This window comes from Rhipicephalus microplus, chromosome X (genome assembly GCF_043290135.1).
Source record: "Rhipicephalus microplus isolate Deutch F79 chromosome X, USDA_Rmic, whole genome shotgun sequence".
NCBI classification, from domain to species: Eukaryota; Metazoa; Arthropoda; class Arachnida; order Ixodida; family Ixodidae; genus Rhipicephalus; species Rhipicephalus microplus.
Window position 1 is genome coordinate 157,763,090 of NC_134710.1, and position 22,456 is coordinate 157,785,545.

The window sequence follows — 22,456 nt, forward strand, 5'->3', positions numbered from 1 at the left end:
CAGCCGAGTACCTTAGCCACTACACTGCCACGGCGAAAACTGAAAATCTAACCAAACAAAAAAAATTATAAAATACCCTAATGTTTCTCAGTCAGCTGGGCCTTAGCACCACCGATTGAGTTCAACAACGATGCAAATACGGCGCACCTGGATGGTTGCCTGCAATTCAGTGGTGACTGACGTGAATTGTGGAGCGTGCCTTCGATGTCTTCTTTACAAGCTACTGTGCAATTTATAATTTTTACAAATGCAAAACCTGAGAAAAAAGTTGTATCTTCACTAATACGTCATTATAATAATAGTAATAATAATAATAATAATAATAATAATAATAATAATAATAATAATAATAATAATAATAATAATAATAATAATAATAATAATAATAATAATATTATTATTATTATTATTATTATTATTATTATTAATATTATTATTATTATTATTATTATTATTATTATTATTATTATTATTATTATTATTATTATTATTATTATTATTATTATTATTATTATTATTATTATTATTTTAAAAATTATAAATATTTGGGCTTGACCTTAACTAACAATCAATCCTGGAACGTCCACATAGACAACATATGCTCAGCTGCCCTCCGAAAACTCGGCTTTTTAAGACATAAACTGCATAACTGCCCTCCAAATGTAAAGCTTCTTAGTTATTTTTATTTTACTAAATTAGAATACGCGAGCACAGTATGGGATCCTCACACAAAGTTTATTATTGATAAAATTGAGCGGGTTCAAAGGAAAGCAGTTCGTTTTATATACAACAAATACTTACTATCTGATCCACCCTCTGCACTAATGACTGCAAATGACATTCAGCCACTTGCTTCGCGCAGACTCAAACAACGGCTTGATTTCTTTTTCTTGTTACTTAACAATAAACTCGCCATTGATCCATCCCCGCCTCTATCTTTCCTATCAACTAGGCAGACCCGACATCACCATCTCAATTTGCTTACCCCATATTTCGCGAGAACTGATGTCTTTATGTATTCTTTCTTTTCACGAACAGTGTCTGATTGGAACAAATCATGTGATCCCCATTTATTGTGAATTAAGTTGAGTGAATTGCATTATGTTTGGTACATGTTATTTTTGTGTTTTTTGTATGTGGTGTGCCCTTCCTGCTTGGACCATTTATGGTTCGCAGTATGTACTGAATAAATAAATGAATAAATAAAAATAATTGAAAAGCTATTATTATTATTATTATTATTATTATTATTATTATTATTATTATTATTATTATTATTATTATTATTATTATTATTATTATTATTTCTTTTTTGCTGAGCAGTGAGGAATTTTCCGACTGTCCTTAATTTCCAATAGGTGGACTTCAGCAAAGACCTCCGAGATCTTCTAGATAAAAATGTAACTTAACGGTGAAAGTTACACTCATATTCAACGAATGAAACTTGTATATGTAGAACCTGTTTACAGTAGGAAATGACTGAACGATAAACAACAATCAGTAAGAAACATTTCTTAAAGACCGCAGTTGTCAAAAATTGACATTGTCAAAAGTGATGGTAGAGGAGATTTTGAGTCGTTGGAACATGCTGGCGACTCGTAAAAACCTCAGCTGGCGCGCAGGCAACCAGTTCAAGGCAACCTGTTTTCCAGTATGAGTGTACTCTGGTAACCCATGGGCAAACAGTCTTCTTCCCAGAGACTGCCACACTGCTGCTGGCGTCGTCGATTCAGTTCGCCACAGATATTAACGAACGCTAATCTGGGCTATGGTCCAACCAGACGCGAAAGTACAATACTGTACCAATAAGAGCGGACAGGCCCTGCATCAACACTTCTATTTGCACGAACTGGTTCAGTGTGGAGCAAGTACATACAAGCTTCAACAGACACCCACAAGAGAAATGACGCCTATACACAAAAGCGCTTGGGTACATGTCGTTTCTCTCGTGCGTGTCTGTTTTGACTGGTACTTCCTTGAGCCCTGCAGGGAGCAGGCGATAGTTTGCTTATTTATAAGGACTTATCAGCGCACCTAGACAAGTGGCAGGTCTTAATTCGAACAGCATTTTGTGTTCTGGCGTAGTTGGCTTCAAATGAGTTGGACATTCTGGGCCGGTTTAGTCGCAATTCGCTATTTCTGCGAGTTATTTTTTGCGTTTTCTTTCACATGTTTTTCCCTGTTTCTTTTTGAAAACACAATATAATTATTATTGTACCTTCAGATCATTCTTGGCGACATAGAGGCCACTTCCTAGAATCTGCGTGCATTGTTTACACATGTGCATGATACTTGCTTCTTTTCTAGATTACTTGTGGGAGCACAGGCGGAGAGCACATCATTATAGCTAATAATGACAGCAGCGGAAACTTTACGACTGAAATCATTGAGGAAATACCTTATGATTGCGGACTCGTCCGAGTAAGTATTTTCTTTTTTAAATTACCACGGAATGAGTAAGTAGCCTTATTCTTCACAGACCTTGAAACAAGTAGTATCGATGCTGTTTCCATAGTACCATAGGTCATTATGGCTATTTTTTTTTCAATTCCAACACTCGTGTAGCAGCAAGAAAAATATAGTGACCCGCAGACTTCCTCTAACGCTGACAATGTGCAGAGTATGTGATAATTACAGAACACATTCATACACTATACACTTATGAGCACTAAGTGTTTCAAACTTGAAATGTTCCCTATTTGTTTTTCTTTCGCTTTCAAACTGTGCAACATGTTTTGAAAAATGATCCCCCGGGGGTATAACAAAGCAACAACAACAGATATGAACAACGTGTGGTCGGTCATGAAGCCAATGAAATAACTCACTTTTCACTTGAAATCTGAGATAACCCAGTGATGATAAAAACATCAACGACGTAAAAAAAAGAAAATAATAAATGCCATAATCACGGCTGACTGTTCTTAACATCGGCGCTGTTTAACTTTGTCTGTATTCAATAACTCGTTCACCAAGGCATTGTCGGTTGTATTTGTGAAAATGTATCCATCTCACGGTCTCCTACAGTCCTTGTTCCCGACAAATCTTATAACAATTTAAGTACACAGATTGACCTGCATGCGTGCTTATCGCCACATGTTTAAAGCGAGTAGCTGTTTTTTCGCTTTCTTTTGTCGCTCAAGTTTAGTAATGTAGTAGAATGTTTCTATAATGCGCAGCGTAGAATTCTGCATCTCAACTTCACACGATTTTCAGTACAACTAGTTGTTCTCGACTCAGCGATTCAGGTCTATTTTTTTTGCAAAAAAAACAATGTGTTTTATTATCAAACTTCACCGCTAACAAAGCATCGGTGTATCCGCGAAAGTTTTTATTTTTTTTTTGAAATAGCCAGAACGAAAATGCCAGGTCCTTTGAGGATGCCTCTTCCAAACACTAGATGTTTCAAGTTATGTTCAGTTTTTATACCAAGGCCCCACAAGTTTCTCGATTTGCGTTGCTCTTTAGTCGCTTTACGAGATAGTTACTGTTTAGTCGTCTTTAAACACGTGTTTTATTGCTTTCGGCTGTACGGCTTCAATATGTTTTCTCTTAGTTTTTTTTTTTAAGAACAAAAGAAAAGAGACCATTTTTTAAATTAACAAAACGCATTGACAGGCAATAAATTCATTGGGAACATGCTGTTCTTTTTCTTCTTTCCCTCTTTTTATTTCATCTTGAACAGTACCAACTACCATGCTCAATGCTAGCACTGACCACTGTGTCGGTCTACCTTAGAATAAATTTCCTTTTGAAGCTGCTGGCAATGATGAATGGATTGGCATCATTTTCGCTGGCATTCATCTTCTTCCGGTCTGACCTCTACGGCGATTCACTGGAACCTGAACCTGGGTGCGTCGGGCTACTCATTATTTCTTAACTACGCGGTTCTTGTCTTCCTTGAAGTGCATTCTTTTCGCGCGTGGTGGCAGATCAGTTTTAGCAATGTAAGTTAATTTTTAGCAGCGCCTCAGAGATCATCACTATAATTTGTCTTCCTTGTTCTTACCGAACCTACCACTCAGAAGTGCCAAGTTTTAAACGAGCTGACTGTGACCTCATGTGCGAATCATTCCTAATTTTATGTTCACTTGAACGCTGTTTTCCTTTCTATTTCTTAAGCACATTGCAATGTAATAGAATAAGGAGCCGACACTGATAGTAACGTTAAATTAAATGGTGAAATACGGAGTTGTAAAGGTACTAAGCGTAGGTCTAGGCCATTATAGCCGGTTTGTCGCGTAGGCTCATCTGCTGTAGAATTAGATGCCACATTTGCTTTTTCTGTTTTAATATCAACAAATTCATGTGAAAAAGAATGAAACGATTTCATTCTGGGTTATGCATAAATAACAATGTTACAGCACATGGCTATTGCTGAACTTCAGCACATGCATGAAACAGTCCAAGATGTCTGCGTACACAAATGCGCATGTTTGTGTGTCGTGTGTGCTACTTAGTGAAAAGAAAATTAAAATTCAGCTCACGTGTTGGAATCTACTATAAACGTTGCTTTCTTGAAGTGGCTTGGTAATTGGGATCCATATTCATATCAAACATGCTATTCTTCACAACGTTTTGCTCTAAACCCGTTAGGTACATACAGGTAAGACACGATGGGAGCATCACAATAAGCATAAGACCTGCAACCACCACCTCTGAAAAAAAAAACGAAAATGCTTGCAAATTCGGCATTGAGATTTCTAGGGAAGCCCATTTGTAGAACATTATTCTGAAGACTCGAACTCAATCCCCTGTGTCCCACTACAACATGCCTGCAAATATTTGAACTAAGTATCCATTCAGCATTCCTCTTCCGTTCACGAAAAATTGCATCATCTGTCCCCTCCTGACCTATATACTTTGACTATTCCTTGCTTTTTTTTTTAACTTAGCAGCGCTGCCTTACAGGCAGAACACGCTTTACAGAATAAATTATGACGTGCCACAATTCATTCATTCAATCATTTCATTTTATGCGCAATTTTTACGATAATCATAAATGCAATTACCAGGGCAAATTAGCTTATTAATGGTTCAATTACCTGCAGAACTGATGTTACCCTAATTAAAGCATAAATTTTGCTCTACACTATCGGCCCAGCACAATTTTTCTGGAAAAGACACAGAATATGCATGGAGCCGCATTATTGGCCCACTTAAACGTTTTCTATGCAGTATTTTTTCCGCTGTATGTGAATCAATCGAGTGAGTATGAACGTCACCTACGCGTTTTCATGTACAATGAGTGACCATGTCCAAGCATTATTAATACAATATGATCAAAAGTATGTTGATACAATAGTGTAGGCTGCCAGACCTTCCCAGACAAAGTCTTTCAGTAGTAATGACTAGCTTTTTTATTGCATTTTTCCAGGCTATCAAACGTGCCGTACAGCGCTTACGCAGCTCTTTTTCTCGTGTTCTACGTGGTTGTTCTTCACATTTTGGATAGGCAGGTATGTGACAACTACCGAGTGCTTTCTATTGTACATCGTATTATTATTGTTTACCCATAGAGCTATAAGAAGTGTTTAGTCCAGAAAAGATAAATTCCGGATTTTTTTTAGCCGGTAGTGTGCAACGCTTCTTTTTTTCTCTTGCTTGGTTTTTTTTATAATGATGAAAAACGCTGAAGGGGTGGTCTAACTGCGATGGCTGCCGGTATCGACAGCCTAACAAAAGGATCAACACAGCAGAACCAATACCAAGCTTTTCACAGCAGTGGCTTCAATATGCGCCAACGATAACCATCGGTACATACCTAACTCCGAAAGGGCAAGCATGGGCATGAATTCTTCAGAATACGATAATACCTAACACATTTTCGCAAGAATTCAGTGACCCCAGCTTCCTTCCTCCCTTAACGTTTTTGTTCTGATCCTTACCTTAACACGTATGATAGTAACGTGTAAGAGAACGTGCGTTTGTTTGATGGCGTCCATTTAGCTGCTTGCTGTACGTTTCGTTGAACGGATAGCTAAAACAGTGCGCGGTCTCTTGCAGGTGGAGTACATGGCACGTGTAGACTTTTTGTCCCGAGCCAAACTACGCGTCGAGCACGATGAGATGGAGACCATGGGAAGCATCAACAAGATTCTGTTGGAAAACATCCTGCCGGCACACGTCGCAGCACACTTCCTCAACAGCGGCAGGGTTTCACAAGTGTGAACCTTCAAAATTGCCTCTCGTAGTTGATATCGTGCTCATTCTTCGGAAGCATCGCGCCTGCATATTGAAGCGGGCTTACTCAAAGCTCTATAGCAGAGCCCACAATATTAAAGCGGGAGGTCTCGCCCTCTTTGGTTGTTGTCGCTTTATATGCACTCTATTAGCCGCGTTCACACAGCATCCACTGAGCATGACGTAGATGCTGAAACGTCACAAAGCACGCGAAATCGGAGCGTTGTTGAAGTGAAACTTTTTTATTTGTAAGGCAGAGCATTCGTTTTTTTTTCTTCTAACCATAGGCATATCGAATAATCTTAATTATTCTTCCACATTGTCTTAATAGGTGCATTTACTGGCCATTCATATTTATAAGGACATAAAGGAAGTGTCAAAGGGCTGCTCTTTTATCGCACGAAGGGTACACGCGTGCAAATGGGCCTCTTTTTGTGCAAGGAAAGAGCAGCCCTCTGGCTTTTCCCTTGCACAAAGGGTACACGATATGAAGCATATTTTATAAAGTGTAATGGAGTGAATTCATTTTCATTTGAAGGCACTTTTCAACTAAAACGTAAAAAAGAACGAGCATGACTGAAGCAAGGCCTAATTTCGTGCGCCCTACGCGGCTCTCACGTAACGCTTCTCGTCGATGTCTTTCTGTCTGTTCTTAACAGGAGCTTTATCACGAACGCTACAGCAACGTGGCGGTGATGTTCGCTTCCATACCCAACTACATAGAGTTTTACGACGAGACTGACGTCAACAAACAAGGGTTGGAGTGCTTGCGACTTCTCAATGAAATCATCTGTGACTTCGACAAGGTCTGAAGTGTTCCGAGTAAATTAAGTTGTTCATTTTTAGGATGAATATTATGCGCCGAGGTTTTTCTAATCCCCTTTAACTCATTTGTGTTTCAGCTCTTGTTGAAGCCGAAGTTCAGTGTTATCGAGAAAATCAAGACTATCGGCAGCACTTACATGGCTGCAGCTGGCCTTCAACCCGGCCGGGAAGAAAATGGGGTGCGTATAGGCAAAAAAACATGCATAACGTATACGCCAAATGCCGCATCAACTGTCATAAATGAAAAAAAAAAGTTTAAGTTCACTTTTTTTCTTAGTGGGCACCTTTACGTGCGAACAAAAGTCAACAAAATAAAGAAGGTGTGTATATACATAAAACCCAAAATATTGCTCTTCGCCTCGTTAGGTTGAAACATTATTACTGTATCTTGTGGTGTCAAAAAAAAGCATTTCACAATGTGCCACACAATTACCAAATATTTTTTATACATGCAGACGTATGCGCGTGCATATACTGCGCTGATGTACAGCAACATGCATCGTACAAAGTTGTACGTGCATGATGACTTGTCTTCTAACACCGCGACGAAAAGCGCTGCTTTATAGTCTCTAAAAGACATCAGCACATCCGAATCCAACAACCCAACAAAAAATTATCAGTTTCTTCATGAAGTGAATCCATGAGGTCCTGCGACCGTGGGTATTCATGACAGCGGTGATCCAGGAGCCAATAACATCAAAAACAAAGGTGAGGACACAACCGCATAAACTAGCTTCTGGCCTTTCTTGTTTTCTTGTCTGCCGGAAAAGGTGACATCTTCACGCTATCTCTGTTTCCACCGTACCTCTCCCTGGAAAATATTTGTTCTACAGCAGTTTCACATAAAAAACAGCGCCAATAACGAGGGACAAGAAAAGAAGGAGACAGACAGTTGCACTGCTGTTTGATGCTGTCTAATGATGAGCCACACGCTAACAAGCCAATCCTCTCTTTTGGTTCAGCACATTCAAAAGTGGTGAAGCGCGCTATTGCTAAGACTTGCTACACAAACGCTCTGCGAAGGTTCTGCCATCACATGATTTGGTCCAGCTTTAATCAGCAAACTGAACGCCTTACTGAAGCTGGTTTGCCGATATACGTTTTGACCGCCGTTGCTGAGTTTCTACACCGAAAAATCAGAATGAGCCCAGAGATTAATGCTGGAAGCCGTACAAATAATAAGGAACAGGAGAAACGAAACTTCGTCGTTGATTGATTGATTTGTGGGGTTTAACGTCCCAAAACCACCATATGATTATGAGAGACGCCGTAGTGGAGGGCTCCGGAAATTTTGACCACCTGGGGTTCTTTAACGTGCACCCAAATCTGAGCACACGGGCCTCGACATTTCCGCCTCCATCGGAAATGCAGCCGCCGCAGCCGGGATTTGAACCCGCGACCTGCGGGTCAGCAGCCGAGTACCTTAGCCACTAGACCACCGCGGCGGGGCCGAAACTTCGTCGTTATTTTCTATATCCACGGCGTCACCCACAACCTCAAAAAAGTGGCCAGCAGGTGCGACGTAGACCCGGTTTTTTCTGCCCCAGAAAAGCTGGCTAAGTTGTGCAGGTCCGTCAATCCTGGTTCCAGGGGAGAGCGAGGCTGCAAAATCAAGCATCGGATGAAGTACGTTCCATTCATCGAAGGGGTGGTGTACTCTCTACCCCTGTCCTGCGGCAAGTGGTACATCGGCCAAACAGGCAGGTGTTTAAATGAGCGGCTGAAAGAGCACGCTCACAACGTCTCCTCAACAGTTTCGGGCCACCTCGGCATTCATTGCCGAGACTGCGGTTGTGTCCCTGATTTTCAGCATTGTACCGTCATTAGGCGTCATCGGGACCAGATGATACGTGAAATTTATGAGGCTGCGGAAATAGAAAGGCTGGGCAGCGCATGTGTCAGCAGGTCTTCGCTTGCGCTATCACAAAAAGAAATATATTTTCTTCAGAACGTTAGCACACGTGTTGTTTATTGTGCGTTATGACGATGGCTATGCAGTTGTTAGGTGAATTCTGCTTTCTTCGTTTTGTATTTTTCTTTTTTTTTTTGTCAGATACTTTCCAAGTATATATTGTGCGGTTCTAGCAAATAAAACTTGTAAGTCAGTGCCGCTGTCGTCTCCTTCTTTTCTTGTCCCTCGTTATTGGCGCTGTTTTTTATGTGAATCATGTCGTACCAACTCGCCCAAGCAACCACGTTATCTACAGCAGTGACATACAAAAGCACGGTCATCTTTCAAACACACCTTCCACAACGTATGAAACACGCCAGAAATATAGATGCTTGCAAGAACACGGGAGCTTTACTAGATTGCGGCATCAAATGTGGCATCTAATTCTACAGCAGATGAGCCTACGCGACAAACCGGCTATAATGGCCTAGACCTACGCATTGTTAAAAGATGGGAGAAAGATAGAGATGGCGGAGAGAAATAATATCAAACGAAAGCCCAAACACATCAAGTATGCGAAGCTTTCATTCGCCCGTCAGTGATCAATCACTGTTCATTAGTATTACTAATACTAAGTTTATTATTGTTGTTATCATCACTAGTAGTAGTATAGTAGTAGTCGTCGTCGTCGTCCTCATCGTCGTCGTCGTAGTAGTAGTAGTAGTATTACCTCATTGGGACGTGAATCAAAGTGCTGAAGAGAAAATAACGGTTGTGGTTGCCTTGAGTTGTTTTAGCACAAATAAGATCGAGTGTTGAGAAATAAAAAAGGGCATTCGCTAAGTAAGAAGACAGAAAGGATTCATGATTAGCGCCATCCTTCCAGCATGTTATCTAAGTTCTCTAAGAAACATAATAGAAAGCTTGAGTTAGTTGGCATGCGTTTATCTTTGGTTGATGCAGTGCACCTTGGACGATTGATTGATAGATATGTAGGGTTTAACGTCCCAAAACCACTATATGAATATGAGAGACGCCGTAGTGGAGGGCTCCGGAAATTTCAACCGTCTGGGATTCTCTAACGTGCACCCAAATCTGAGCACATGGGCCTACAGCATTTCCGCCTCCATCGGAAATGCAGCCGCCACAGCCGGGATTCAATCCCACGACCTGCGGGTCAGCAGCCGAGTACCTTAGCCACTAGACCACCGCGGCGGGGTGCACCTCGGACGAGAACAAAGAAATAAGAATCATTGGACAGGCGCTATAAGCAAGGACAGGCGCTGCTTCTCATTTATTTGTCCTGCGTCCAGTGTGCGCTGCATTTCTGAGAAGTGCTGTGCCAGTATACAAGCGATGAAACAGGTGATTTCATCTTGCTAACTGTCCGCTATTATGAGTATACTCTTGAGAAGAACAATAAACGAAGCCTCCGACATACAGCTAGCCCCGTCGGCATCTGTAACTTTTTATTTTTTATTACAATACTGTTATGCACATTCAAGTTATTATGTCCACCAGTTCCGAATCAATTTTGTTGCAGTAACTGTGTTTCTTGAATCACTGTATGACCTGCAATAAGACTTGTACTTAAGCAGCAACAATCAGGAGTGAAATGTAGTGAAGCGATGTTGTGCAAAATTTTTGAGTCGCTTCATAAATAACGAAGGCCATTTGATCTAGCAATGAGTTGCTCTTCGTGCGAACTAGACTTTGTTACATGCCCAGCATTTTGTTAGCATTAGTGTCAAAGGGAGGAAAACGTATCTTAGGATAAAGAGATGAGATAATGCAAATGAAACAAAACTTTAGGGCAGCTGAATTCTTAAAGTGCCTTATAGAGTATAGTCGAACAAGGAGTTTCGCTGGAGTCAAACGCTTCGACAAGGGTACGTTTTACGTTAAGACGGAGATAGGTCCCCACGCTGAAACACTGGCTCTAACGACACATCATCGTTGGTCCATCGGTGCATGGGAACCAAATTTTGCGAGTATAGAATAAAGCCGGAACAGAGGTGCTATCTGAAAATTGCTGCAGTTGACATAGTATAGGCCGATGAGGATAACGGTGCAGCTGAATTGGCATCGTGAACAGGTAGTTTGTGTGCCACCATGCATCATTTGGTATGTTTATTTGTGTCTAATTTTACACGCCATTTATTCACGTAGGACAAGCCACGTGATGATCACAACGTTGTCAGCCTGGTGGAGTTCGCCATCGCGCTGACGGCGCTTCTCGAGCAAATAAACAGAGAATCATTTCAACGCTTCAAGCTCAGAATCGGTACGTCATGTCTACCACACCTTTGTCTTTTTTGCTCGTGCTACATCAGAAGTTTGACGTAGGGTACACTTTGCTACTTATTATTAGTTTTACAACGTTGCCCCCGCATTTTTTTTATCGTCAAGTTTGAGCAGTCATCACCCGCTCTATAGATACAACTCCTTCCTCTCAGAATATTTTTAACCGCTTATCACGCCAAGATATTCTCTTGTAATGAATTTTTAAGCCCCAGGAAAAAACAGCTCTCATCTTATATTGCAGCATCGTTTTCTTTGTGGCACCACTGGCGGACAACACCACATTGTTTGCATCAAAGCTGCTGGCTGTTTAATAAGCCCACCTGTCTGAAACTCTTCATTAAAATTAATGAATGGCAGCTCTCTGACTCATCCAAGTAATTTCCTTTTTGTGCACCGAAGTGGATGAGCGATTGCCCACAACTTTTTTTTTTCTAATAACATCGGCCTCTAAGGTGGATCAGTGTGTGGGACGTTCCGCTACTACGGCTGCGGGTTCAATCTTAGCTCCAAGAATACTTGTTTACCATGCTTTGTACTCACAGTATAGTATAATAATACCACTTGATATAAAACAATTTAGAGCCCTCCACTAAAGTGGCTCAACCACTGTGCTTTTTCAGAGCGTAAACTTCACTTTTTATCTTTATTTGTGGTCGTCTTGAAACGCAGAATAAAACGGGAATTTTTTTTTGCGCTCTTAGCTTGTTATAAAGATCACAAACCATGCATAAAACCGAATAACGCCTCTGTGCTCAACGACTATCAATTTTTCACCTGTTTATAAAGACGATAGTTTTTCTTGGGCACCTTCTACGAAAAAATTTTGGTCTGTCTGTTTGTCTGTACATTTGTCTGTTTGTCCACTCTAACGATATCCCAAACGGCATCAGACGGCCAACCTCATCCGCAGCGCCCACCAATATTGCTCAAAATTTAGCGTTCATAGTTGTGCGATTGTCAATTAAAAAGCAATTATTGCGCATATCTGAGACACCACAACAACGCTTCGATGTTTTCTATGTCTGCCTTTAACTAGAAGAAGCACACACAAGTAACTCTAGGAAATGTAGCGTTTATTCGCGCTGCGCTGACAGTGGTACGCGATGCTCAAAAAGGTGTTTCCAACGCTTTGCTACGACGTCACGGTAGTGGCAACTGCCCATCGCTTTGCGTTCTACACCTTATACCTCCGAGACTGGCGCGCATCTTTCTCCGCGGGCTGCACGCCTTCGTTTTCGAAGATAGCTGCCAGATGGCACTTGTGTCTAACGTGCCTAGATTCACTCGTTCGCCTCCGCCACACGCTCGAGGCACTCTAACGCAGCGTCTGCAGACAACCATTCACCAATTTTCTTGCGCAGAACATCAAATAAACGTTTTGATCACTCTCTCCAGACGCAAGACTATCATCTTTCGACGATATTTACAGTGTAACATGTAGATTCGGGCCATTTTTTTTTCTCTTACCTGATACTCGCAATGCAGGCTGCCTGAACGAGCTGCACGAGTCTAAGGTGTATAGGAAATAGCAAAGCCTATTCTGTCTTCAACTTTTCAGGTATCAACCATGGCCCAGTCATAGCCGGGGTCGTGGGTGCACAAAAGCCCCAATATGATATTTGGGGCAACACCGTCAATGTTGCCAGTCGTATGGACAGCTGCGGCGTCATCGGCCGGATCCAAGTACGTGATACCTTCAGCTCTTAAACTTTTTTCAGAACAAAATATGCGTAAGACCATTAAGAAAACAAACAAACAAACCAATGAGTGGCGTCTTGACAGCAAAGACAATTCACGATTGAAAAATATAATTCACTAATGATAATTATTGTTGAAGTTCAACGACCCTACAATTCAATTATTAGGGAATGCGCAGTGGTGGACTTTGGAAATTTTGACCACCCAGGGGTATTTAACGTGCGCGTAAATATAAGTATTATGTTCCACCGCGGTGGTCTAGTAGCTAAAGTACTCGGCTGCTGAACCTCAGGTCACGGCTGCGGTGGCTGCATTTCCGATGGAGGCAAAAATGCTGTAGGCCCGTGTGCTCAGATTTGGGCGCACGTTAAAGAGCCCCAGGAGCTAGAAATTTCCGGAGCACTCCACTACGGCGACTCTCATAATCATATGGTGGTTTTGGGACGTTGAACCCCCCATATCAAATCTAAGTATTATCGACGTCAAATGATAAGTGAACAACGACACGCATATAGTGCACGCGTCATCAGTGCTGCTGAACCAGATGCCTGTGCCTGTCTGTCTAATGGTGATAACTGGACGGCACGCACTGTAGCATTGCTAATGCTTGCCGCTGTTCGCGTTTAATTTGACATCGATAGTACACGAATCTCAAGCAATTTCGTTTCTCTCAAAAATGCGGCCGCCATCTCCGAGGTTCGATCCCACTACGTTCGGGTCAGCGATCGAGCACTATAACCACTACACCATCGTGCCAAACGAAACTGAAAATACCTTCCTGAAACTAGTCTCACCTGTTAGCGTTTATAACTAATGTCGCGTACGAGGGAGTTAATCTGAAGGTAAATGCGGCTGCGTTTCCGATGGAGGCGGAAATGTCGTAGGCCCGTGTGCTCAGATTTTTGTGCACGTTAAAGAACCCCAGGTGGTCAAAATTTCCGGAGCCCTCCACTACGGCGTCTCTCATAATCATATTGTGGTTTTGGGACGTTAAACCCCACAAATCATCATCAATCTGAAGGTAAATCCTCAGTGTACAAGAAAATGGTTGGTGTGGGTGTCCACCTGAATAATGGCATCAAATATTTGTACCCGCCCCCCCCCCCCCCCATACTTCTTGGGCACATAAAACGTGTTTGCACAACAAGCTTTCTCGGTCAATAATTGCCTGCACAGCTACCACACGTTTTGCTTACCTCTCTCTATTTTCTTTTTGCCACTTCTTATATTGCTGAAATTAAATTCGTTTAATATGCGAACTGTGTTCGGTCGTAAGAAATCAGCCGCAAGTGCGTCAAGTTGAAAGTTCGAACGAGGATGCCTCAGTCGATCCGACAGCATTTACATGAACTCAAACGACGTTCGCTTATTAACCTTTTGTAACACAGTGGTGCAACTGTGTTCAGCTTTGTCACTCTGTTTCTGTCACAAGCAAGCACTCCAGAAAGCGCGCGCCTCTCATTTCTATCGGCTACGTAAAACCAGGCGCCATGCAGACGCGACAGAAGCCGGCGTGAAGAAGAAACAAGCATTAAACGCCGCTCGCGCGTCTCTTCTCCCTGTGGAGAACGCTGCCGCTACGCCGACCAACTTCCTCGCATCTATCGCCGAGCGCACTCTAGAAATATCGAGAAGGAAGAAGTGAATCACACCCTGGTTGCGTCACAAGTCACGGACAGTTCGAGAAAGGTTCCGCCCCTTCTCCAGCTTTGCTGTGTGGCACGCCAACAAAACTTCTAGAAAATAGGGTGAACGTAAATAAGCGAGCAGTGGATAGGGGCGATCAGGGCATGAAGTGGGTTTTTCACTTGCGAAGCCGAAGGCTTGTCTTACAAGCAGGATATGAGTGTGTGTTTACCGCCAGAGGGCGAAGACGTGTCATGTTCTCCCGAGGCAGCACACAGACGAGGCTCGGTTTAATTGTTGACTGACGTACACGGCCAGCAGCAAGTTTATTTCACTGATCACGAGAGCGCTAAAAAGTGCCGTCTTGTGGCGCCATGTGAAACTGCTTAGGCTGATGGCAGCAACATGAAATTCCTTGTTGCCTTATTAAGAAAAGTACAAGTGAAACAAACAGGAAAATCAAAATCAAGAAGCGCTATAATGGGCCAGCAAAGTGTTCAGCATGATTACTGGGGCACATAACGCATAACAGGTTTCCGCACTCAAGAGCAGCGGCGAAGTGGAGTCTGGGAAAGGGCCCCTGGCTTCAGGGCATGCACCCAGATCACTGGTGACACATACACATGTTCCCTCTAATTCCCCAGACGAAGCCTCCATATTTGCAGTGGTACTAATGTTCTCTGTTAGTGAGTAGGACGTGGCAGATCCCGCAGCATCTAGAGGCACACACTTGAAACATCTTGAGGGTCTATGTGGGAGCGGCCAGAATGCTCTGACTGCTCAGGCTGCCACGGCACCGCCCATGCTGTTGCATCCCTTGGCGGCCATCTGGTAGTCTTAGCACTACCGCATACCCTTTGTCCGCTTCTACTGTTGCCGGTACCCAGGAATGACCTCGACGAAAATTACGAGCGCAAACAGTCGTTCCTGGCGATGTGGCTACGGCTTCTGCCGATCCTCTGTTGATCTGGAGACTCTGAGAAAACTGCTGAGACATCAAAATGGTCCGTAAATTGGGCCGTAGTAAATCTAAAGCCAATTTCAACTTGCGGCCCATGAGACGTTCAGCTGAAATACAACCTGTTACTTCATTCGAGTTGGTCTCGTTTGTGAGGGAAATTTTCGCAATCTGTACGTGCAATTCATCCCCTGGCTGCGCTTTCTTCAGGATCTGTTTAATGGTCTCTACTGCACGCTCCACTGCTCCATTAGAAGCTGGGTGGTACGGTGGTAGAAAATTTGTCACATGCCGTTTTTACGCAAGAAGATCTTTTATTCTTCGCTCACGAACGCTGGGCCATTGTCGAATATGACTACATCAAGGAATCCGTGCGTAGCGAACGTTTTTTTGCTCGCAACCAGTAGTGGCTGCAGTCGACGGGCTGCATGCGGGGAACACTTCTATCCACGTCGAGTATGCGTCGACTGCTATGAACAAGTACGCATTCCTTAGAGGTCCAGCATAATCTAGATGAATACGAGACCACGGTCTTTGCGGAAACGGCTATAATTGGATCGGCACCCGTCTAGTACTCGCTAATTTTCTTAAAAGGTGCGGCATGCTTGCACCGCTGCCGTGATGTCGTCTTGCATGGCTGGCCACCGAACATGACTACCGGCCACCGCTTTCATTTTCCCTACTCCTGGATGCCCTTCATGCAGTAGTCGCCGCATGTCGACCTGCATAGACGCGGGCACTACCACCCTGCTTCCTAGCACAATGCAATCACTGTTCACATTCATTTCATGAAGGCGAGTGGCGTAATCTTTTCATGGAGCTTCTAGAATAACTGTCCTAACAGCCTAAAGTGCTTTGCGAAAGCGTGACAACAGCGTGTTTTTGCCAGTAGCGGCCGTAAAAGCTTGCGCCTACATCACTCTGGGGTAAGATCCTTGAAGCCTAAAAATCTCCGGCGGGTTCTAGATTTAAAAATCAGCTGTTGAAAGCGGAAGTCGGTTCAGAGAATCGGCCTATGGAATGTACCCACCAGGCTTGTACTTCGACACGTAATCATAGCCCGATAGAAAATGTTCTCAGCGGTGTAGTCGAGGTGAGCAAGACTCTGGAATCGAATTATTTGCCGCCAGTAGCCCCAAAAGTGCCTTGTGATCGGTTGCTATTTCGAATCACTGTCCCCAAAGGCACTCCTTGAAACGTGTTACCCCGAACATAACTTCTAAGGCTTCTTTATTGAGCTGGTTGTAGTATCGCTCAGATGTGACCAAGCTTCTGAAGGCCAAAGCGATTGGCCGCTTTTCTCCCGACACTTTTCGCTGAGCTATAACTGTGCCAAGACCATATGGCGATGCATCGGTTGCAAGCATTATAGGTTTCTACGGGTCAAAGTGCGCCAATGTATTCGCCGAAGAGCTGCTTGCTTTTGCGGAAGGCCTCCTCCTGAAGTGTTGCGCAAGTCCATGGTATACCTCGTACCAATAGACCACTGAATGAATTCAGTACCGCTGACAAGCGACCGATAAACTTCCGATAGAAGTTGATCAACCCAATAAAGTTTTGCAGAGTTTTCACGTCTTGTGGCCCTGTAGCCGAAAGGATGACTTCATCGTTCCTGGGGCTAGAATCCAAGCCTTTGGTGGTGATGACGTGTCCTAAATACTTAACGTGGTCCTTCATACGTTCACACTTTCCTAGGTTCAGACGCAAGCCGGTATCTTGTAGGCGCTCGAGCACTTTGTTTGCGTTTCTCCTGTGGTCCTCGTCAGCGTTTACGGTCCCCAGGATATCGTCAAAGTAGACCACAAAGTGAGGAATGTCGCTCAGCAAGTTGTCCATTTCCCGCTGGAACAACGCGGACGCTGGAGCGACACCGAACGGAAGCCTAATGAATTCCAACAAGCCTTTCACTGTATTGATAGTGACTAGCTCCTGCGACTGCGCATCTATAACTTTATCTGGTGATAGGCGTCCTTGAAATTCAATTTTGTGAACTTCCTTACACCACACAGTTTGGCGAACAGCTCTTCGATCCTGGGAATTGGGTAACATTCAGTGACCGTGTTGCAGTAATAGTGACCTTGCAATCAACACACACGCTTAGTCTACATCTTGCTTCACGACTGGAACTGGTGTATTTCTCACCTTGTCACCGACTCTGTTTCGGGAAGGTCGTTTATGTTATATACAGTGCAGGAGCTAGTCCCATTCTTTCCGTTAATCCCAGCTCTCTTGCAAACGCTTGCAAGGTGACCCTGCTGACCGCACATGAACGGGTAGTGATGTGGTGCCGGCAGCGCATCGTCTGGTGTCTGTCAGTGCACCAGGCGCACCTTAGCTCCATCATCTTTCTTTTCGGCTGCTCCAAGTTTGCTGACTGTACCATATCTGCTGAAACAGACAGGGTGACCAGCATGTGCGAGTCTCTTCTTGCTGTTATTATCACCATGACATTACTCTTCGTTGGTTCCAGGTTTAAATCTACACTTTCCAAAAAGCGAGTCTGCATTCCGACATCATTGATTCCGCAGACAATATGGTCACGCATCTTTCGCTCGCGCACTGCGCCAAAGTTGCAATCGTCTACTAGCTTGTTAACTGCGGCTATGTAGTCACTAAAGACCTCGCCGTTGTGCCTTTTCTTTGAAAAAAATATCAAATTTGTGACCACTTCAAAACTTTGGGCATGAAGTGTGCACCAGGGGCTGCGAAGATAGCCGCAAGTGTCACATCACTCGGTTTTATAGGCGACAGCAAAATCAGAAGCAGTTAGTATGCTGCTGCTCCACAGCTTTCAGGAATACCGCCTTCTTTTTTTCGTCAGCCACATAGTTCGCAGTGAATTAAAGCAAAACACGGCCCACCACGGTAATCTAGTCGCTAAGGTACCCGGCTGCTGACCCGCAGGTCACGGGATTGAATCCTGGCTGTGACGACTTCATTTTCGATAAAAGCGAAAATGCTGTAGCCCCGTGTGTTGAGATTTAGGTGCATGTTAAAGAACCCCAGGTTGTCTAAATTTCCGGAGCCCTCCACTATGGCGTCTCTCGAAATCATGTGGTGGTTTCGGGACGTTAAACCCCGTATTTTAAACCAAAACACGCTCATGATATTCCGGCCACTCACTTGTGCTTGCGTCAAACGCTTCCAGTCTGCCCACATACGACATTCTTGTTGAATCCAGGCGAGGGTGTTTTCTGCCGCACCCAACTTGCAGATTTAATCTCTCGCCGCCAGTAGCCATGTTATACCGTGGCAGCACAAAGACGAAGCTCGGTTTAATTGCCTATCGACGTATGTGGCAAGCATCAAGTTTATTTCAATGATCACGGATGGATGAATGGATGGATGGATGGATGGATGGATGGATGAATGGACGGACGGACGGACGGACGGACGCAGGGATGGATGATGATGATGCTGCTGCTGCTGATGATGATATTGGTGGTGGTGGTGGTGGTGGTAATAGATGGATGGATAGATGGATGGATGGATGGATGGATGGATGGATGGATGGATGGATGGATGGATGGATGGATGGATGGATGGATGGATGGATGGATGGATGGATGGATCCGGCTTTGCCCTCTAGATCGAGCGGCGGCTCACGCCGTGGCTAGCTCTAGCATGGGCTAGCCTGTGGCTAGCATCAAGTTTATTTCAATGATCACGGATGGATGGATGAATGGATGGATGGATGGATGGGTGCATGGATGCATGGATGAATGGATGTATGGATGGATGGATGGATGGATGGATGGACGGACGGACGCTCGGACGGACGCATGGATGTATGGATGGATGATGATGATGATGATATTGGTGGTGGTGGTGGTAGTAGATGGATGGATGGATGGATGGATGGATGGATGGATGGATGGATGGATGGATGGATGGATGGATGGATGGATGGATGGATGGATCCGGCTTTGCCCTCTAGATTGAGCGGCGGCTCACGCCACCTAGCCATTAAGTTAGGCATTATCACTATATGCTGAAGGGTTGAATTTCACTCGCGCCATGATTGTAGCCGCCAATCAGTTAGCTTTCTCCTGGTTATTCCTACACGTTCAAAGTCTAGTTTTCCTTCACTGTCCCTAAAACCCAATGCTTTGAAAAATTCCTCACCGTTATCTGCCACTATAGGTTGAAGCCCTTTACAGAACATTATCAAATGTCAGCCGTTTCCTTATCCTCTTCACACTAACGACATAACGTGTCTGTGCCTTCGTATTTGGTTCGGTACGTCTTGGCCCGCAATAATCCCGTTATGACTTCGAACAACAGAGAACTTCCCCGAGAATTATCGTAGATCTTGTCTTTTGCGATTTTATGCTTGAAAGTTCGGTAGGTCTCCAGTGATGATTTCGTGAGCATTCCAATCTTCCACATGTCCTCTCTGTTTACTTCACCTTCTTCTTAACCGATGTTTCCTTTTGGCTTGATATTCTTCTGTTGTCTGAATACTTCCTTGACAACTTTCGAGTTCACTTCCTCTATTTAGTACCAACATTCTTCATGTACAAGTAGCTAAAAACTTTCCTAGCCCAACGCTTCTCTCCCCATTTTTCTCAATCGCTCCTCAAATTCTATCTTCCTGCTAGCTTCTCTGCACTCAAGAGATGTCCATCCCACGTCACCCTGTACAGGCCCCTGATTTGGGGTATTCCCGCGTAATCCCAAAGCAGGTCTACCTATATGCCAAGTTTTTTTAATTTCCAATCTTGCTTGAACCTCTGATTTCATGCACAAGATCGTATTGCTGAACGTCGAACCCGCGACCATGACATCTTTCCAAATTCCTCTCACAACGTCATACGCATTGTAGTTCCACAGTGCCCTATTTTTCATTACAGTGGCATTCCTGTTACCCTTATTCATTACGTATCTTTCGTGCTTAATAAGGTACTCAGCACAGTTGTTTATTCATACGCCCAAATTTGTATTTATTCACTATTTCTAGCGTGCCTTCTTGTATCTTATGCCCACTGCCTTCGTTATCATTAAAAAATCACGATTCCCAATTTTTGCTCTCTGAACTTCAAATTTAACCTATCTTCCTAATTACCGCATGTGTCTATCAATCCCTGCTGATCTTCCTTGTTGTCGGCTATTATTAATATGTCATCTGCATACATCAGTTCTGGCAACAAAAGCGATGAAAATCGCCATCTTGTGGTGCTATGGAAACTTCTTAGGCTTATGGCAGCAACATAACGCGTTCTGCAGAAGCAGCGCGTGAGTGGCCCATGTGTTACCGGCGAATAAGCTTTGTTATTGAAGCGCGGTCAGTTGACGACGCGAGAGTTTTCTAAAAGAGAAACTTCAGATGCTGCGGGACGAGAACAGGTGCTATATAAACTTTGAGTGTTTCCTTGAAAGGAAACATTCAAGCTTTGTTCCAAGAACTGTGGACTCAATACGTTTGACGGGCTTATAAGTGTGGTGGTTTGGGCTAGTTTATATGACATGAAGATAGTTCTAGAACGAGAACAGAACGACGACAAAGCAACAAGAAGGAGACGAGAGCTACTTCTTGTTCATTTGTTGTCGTTCTGTTCTCGCCCTCAAACTATCGTTATTTGATAGACATTCTCATTTCATTTCATTTTATTTACCCTCAAGGCCATGTGGCATTGTAGAGAGGAGTGGTTACAAGTTTACAAGGAACAAAATACAGCATAAAAATAAGTTATTCAACAAACAAAAACTACTCATTATACAATATTAGCTTCGTAAGTACAACGATTTCAATACAATATGAAAATGATACATAAAACATATTACATATTGCTTTGTACACTTTTTACTTATACAAAATTAGTTATTTCTTGAAGAAAACGATGGTTATTAGTAATAGTTACTAAGTCTTCGGGTAGATAGTTCCAATCTGCTGATGTACGAAGTATGAATGATCAACAAAAACACTGCGAGTTGCATAATGCAATGCCAACCCTATGACGATGGTCGATATTATGAGATATGTGCTCAGGATGGAGGATTCTAGTCTATAAGTGTGCTTGGAGAGATAATGCATGAGATTGCATTAACTATCCCTTGTTTAGATTGTATTCGAGTATCTTGTGAGGTATGTCGTATTGCGTTTGATAATTGCTGAGTGTGCATGTCTGTGTGTTGATTGTTCCGCCTTATCTGAGAATATATTTTTGGTTTTGTTATCAACTCTCGGCTCTGCCTCATTCTTTGGACTACAGCCCACGTTCGCTGCCGCACCGAAAGGACCAATAATAAATTATCCGTGCTTTCCTGGTGCGTTTCAGAGGGCCGATACTACCGCCCTTGACTCCGCTGCGGTGGTCTAGTGGCCAACGTACTCGGCTGTTGACCCGCGGGATACGTGATCGAATCCCGGTCTGTCGGCCCGTGCTGTAGGCCCGTGTGCTGAATCGGGGTGCATGTTAAAGAGCCCCAGGTGGTCGAAATTTCCGCAGATTTCACTACGGCGTCTCTCATATTCATATGGTGGTTTTGGGGCGTAAAACCCCACATATCAATCAATCAACTTCATCTGCTTTGAAATGCTTTCAAATAACGTTCCATGTTTTGCAAACACACGCGTACTTTGTACATGGGCTTCACAATACAATATGTATTATCCCTCTAATATTGCGTCGCCCGAATATGCATTGCAATCGGGCCTCACAACGTGTGAATATCATTGCGACTTCGTTGTTTAAAACCAGCCACCTTATATAAAAGACACAAACGTTAGTGCGTGTATTCCCTCAAGACGACGTAGTGGGTGCATAGCAGGTTCAAAAACATTTCACACGCATCATCCTAGAGTTTCCAAAAATTAACTAGAGGGCACACTTGCGCTGCGATTGTTCAGCGACCGTGGTAATTATGGGTATGACATGAATTTACCTGGTCTCTGTGCTTGCGGGTGCTGAACTGCACTTGTGGTTTCGTTTTATTGCTGTGTTTTGGTTTTGTTTTGGAGGAAAGGAAGAAAC

At 43.4% G+C, this 22,456-nt stretch overlaps 1 protein-coding gene across 2 annotated transcripts in view; it reads left to right on the forward strand.

The window, feature by feature from the left end:
* Ac76E (adenylate cyclase type 2 Ac76E) overlaps positions 1 to 22,456 on the forward strand; it is a 770,909-nt gene that overhangs the window by 745,114 nt on the left and 3,339 nt on the right. For both annotated transcript variants that reach the window (XM_075878061.1, XM_075878062.1), the window contains 8 exons: positions 2,308 to 2,421; positions 3,683 to 3,849; positions 5,375 to 5,456; positions 6,004 to 6,162; positions 6,840 to 6,986; positions 7,083 to 7,184; positions 11,066 to 11,180; positions 12,759 to 12,883. In XM_075878061.1, the coding sequence (XP_075734176.1) occupies positions 2,308 to 2,421; positions 3,683 to 3,849; positions 5,375 to 5,456; positions 6,004 to 6,162; positions 6,840 to 6,986; positions 7,083 to 7,184; positions 11,066 to 11,180; positions 12,759 to 12,883 (1,011 nt within the window). The remainder of the gene's footprint in view (positions 1 to 2,307; positions 2,422 to 3,682; positions 3,850 to 5,374; positions 5,457 to 6,003; positions 6,163 to 6,839; positions 6,987 to 7,082; positions 7,185 to 11,065; positions 11,181 to 12,758; positions 12,884 to 22,456) is intronic.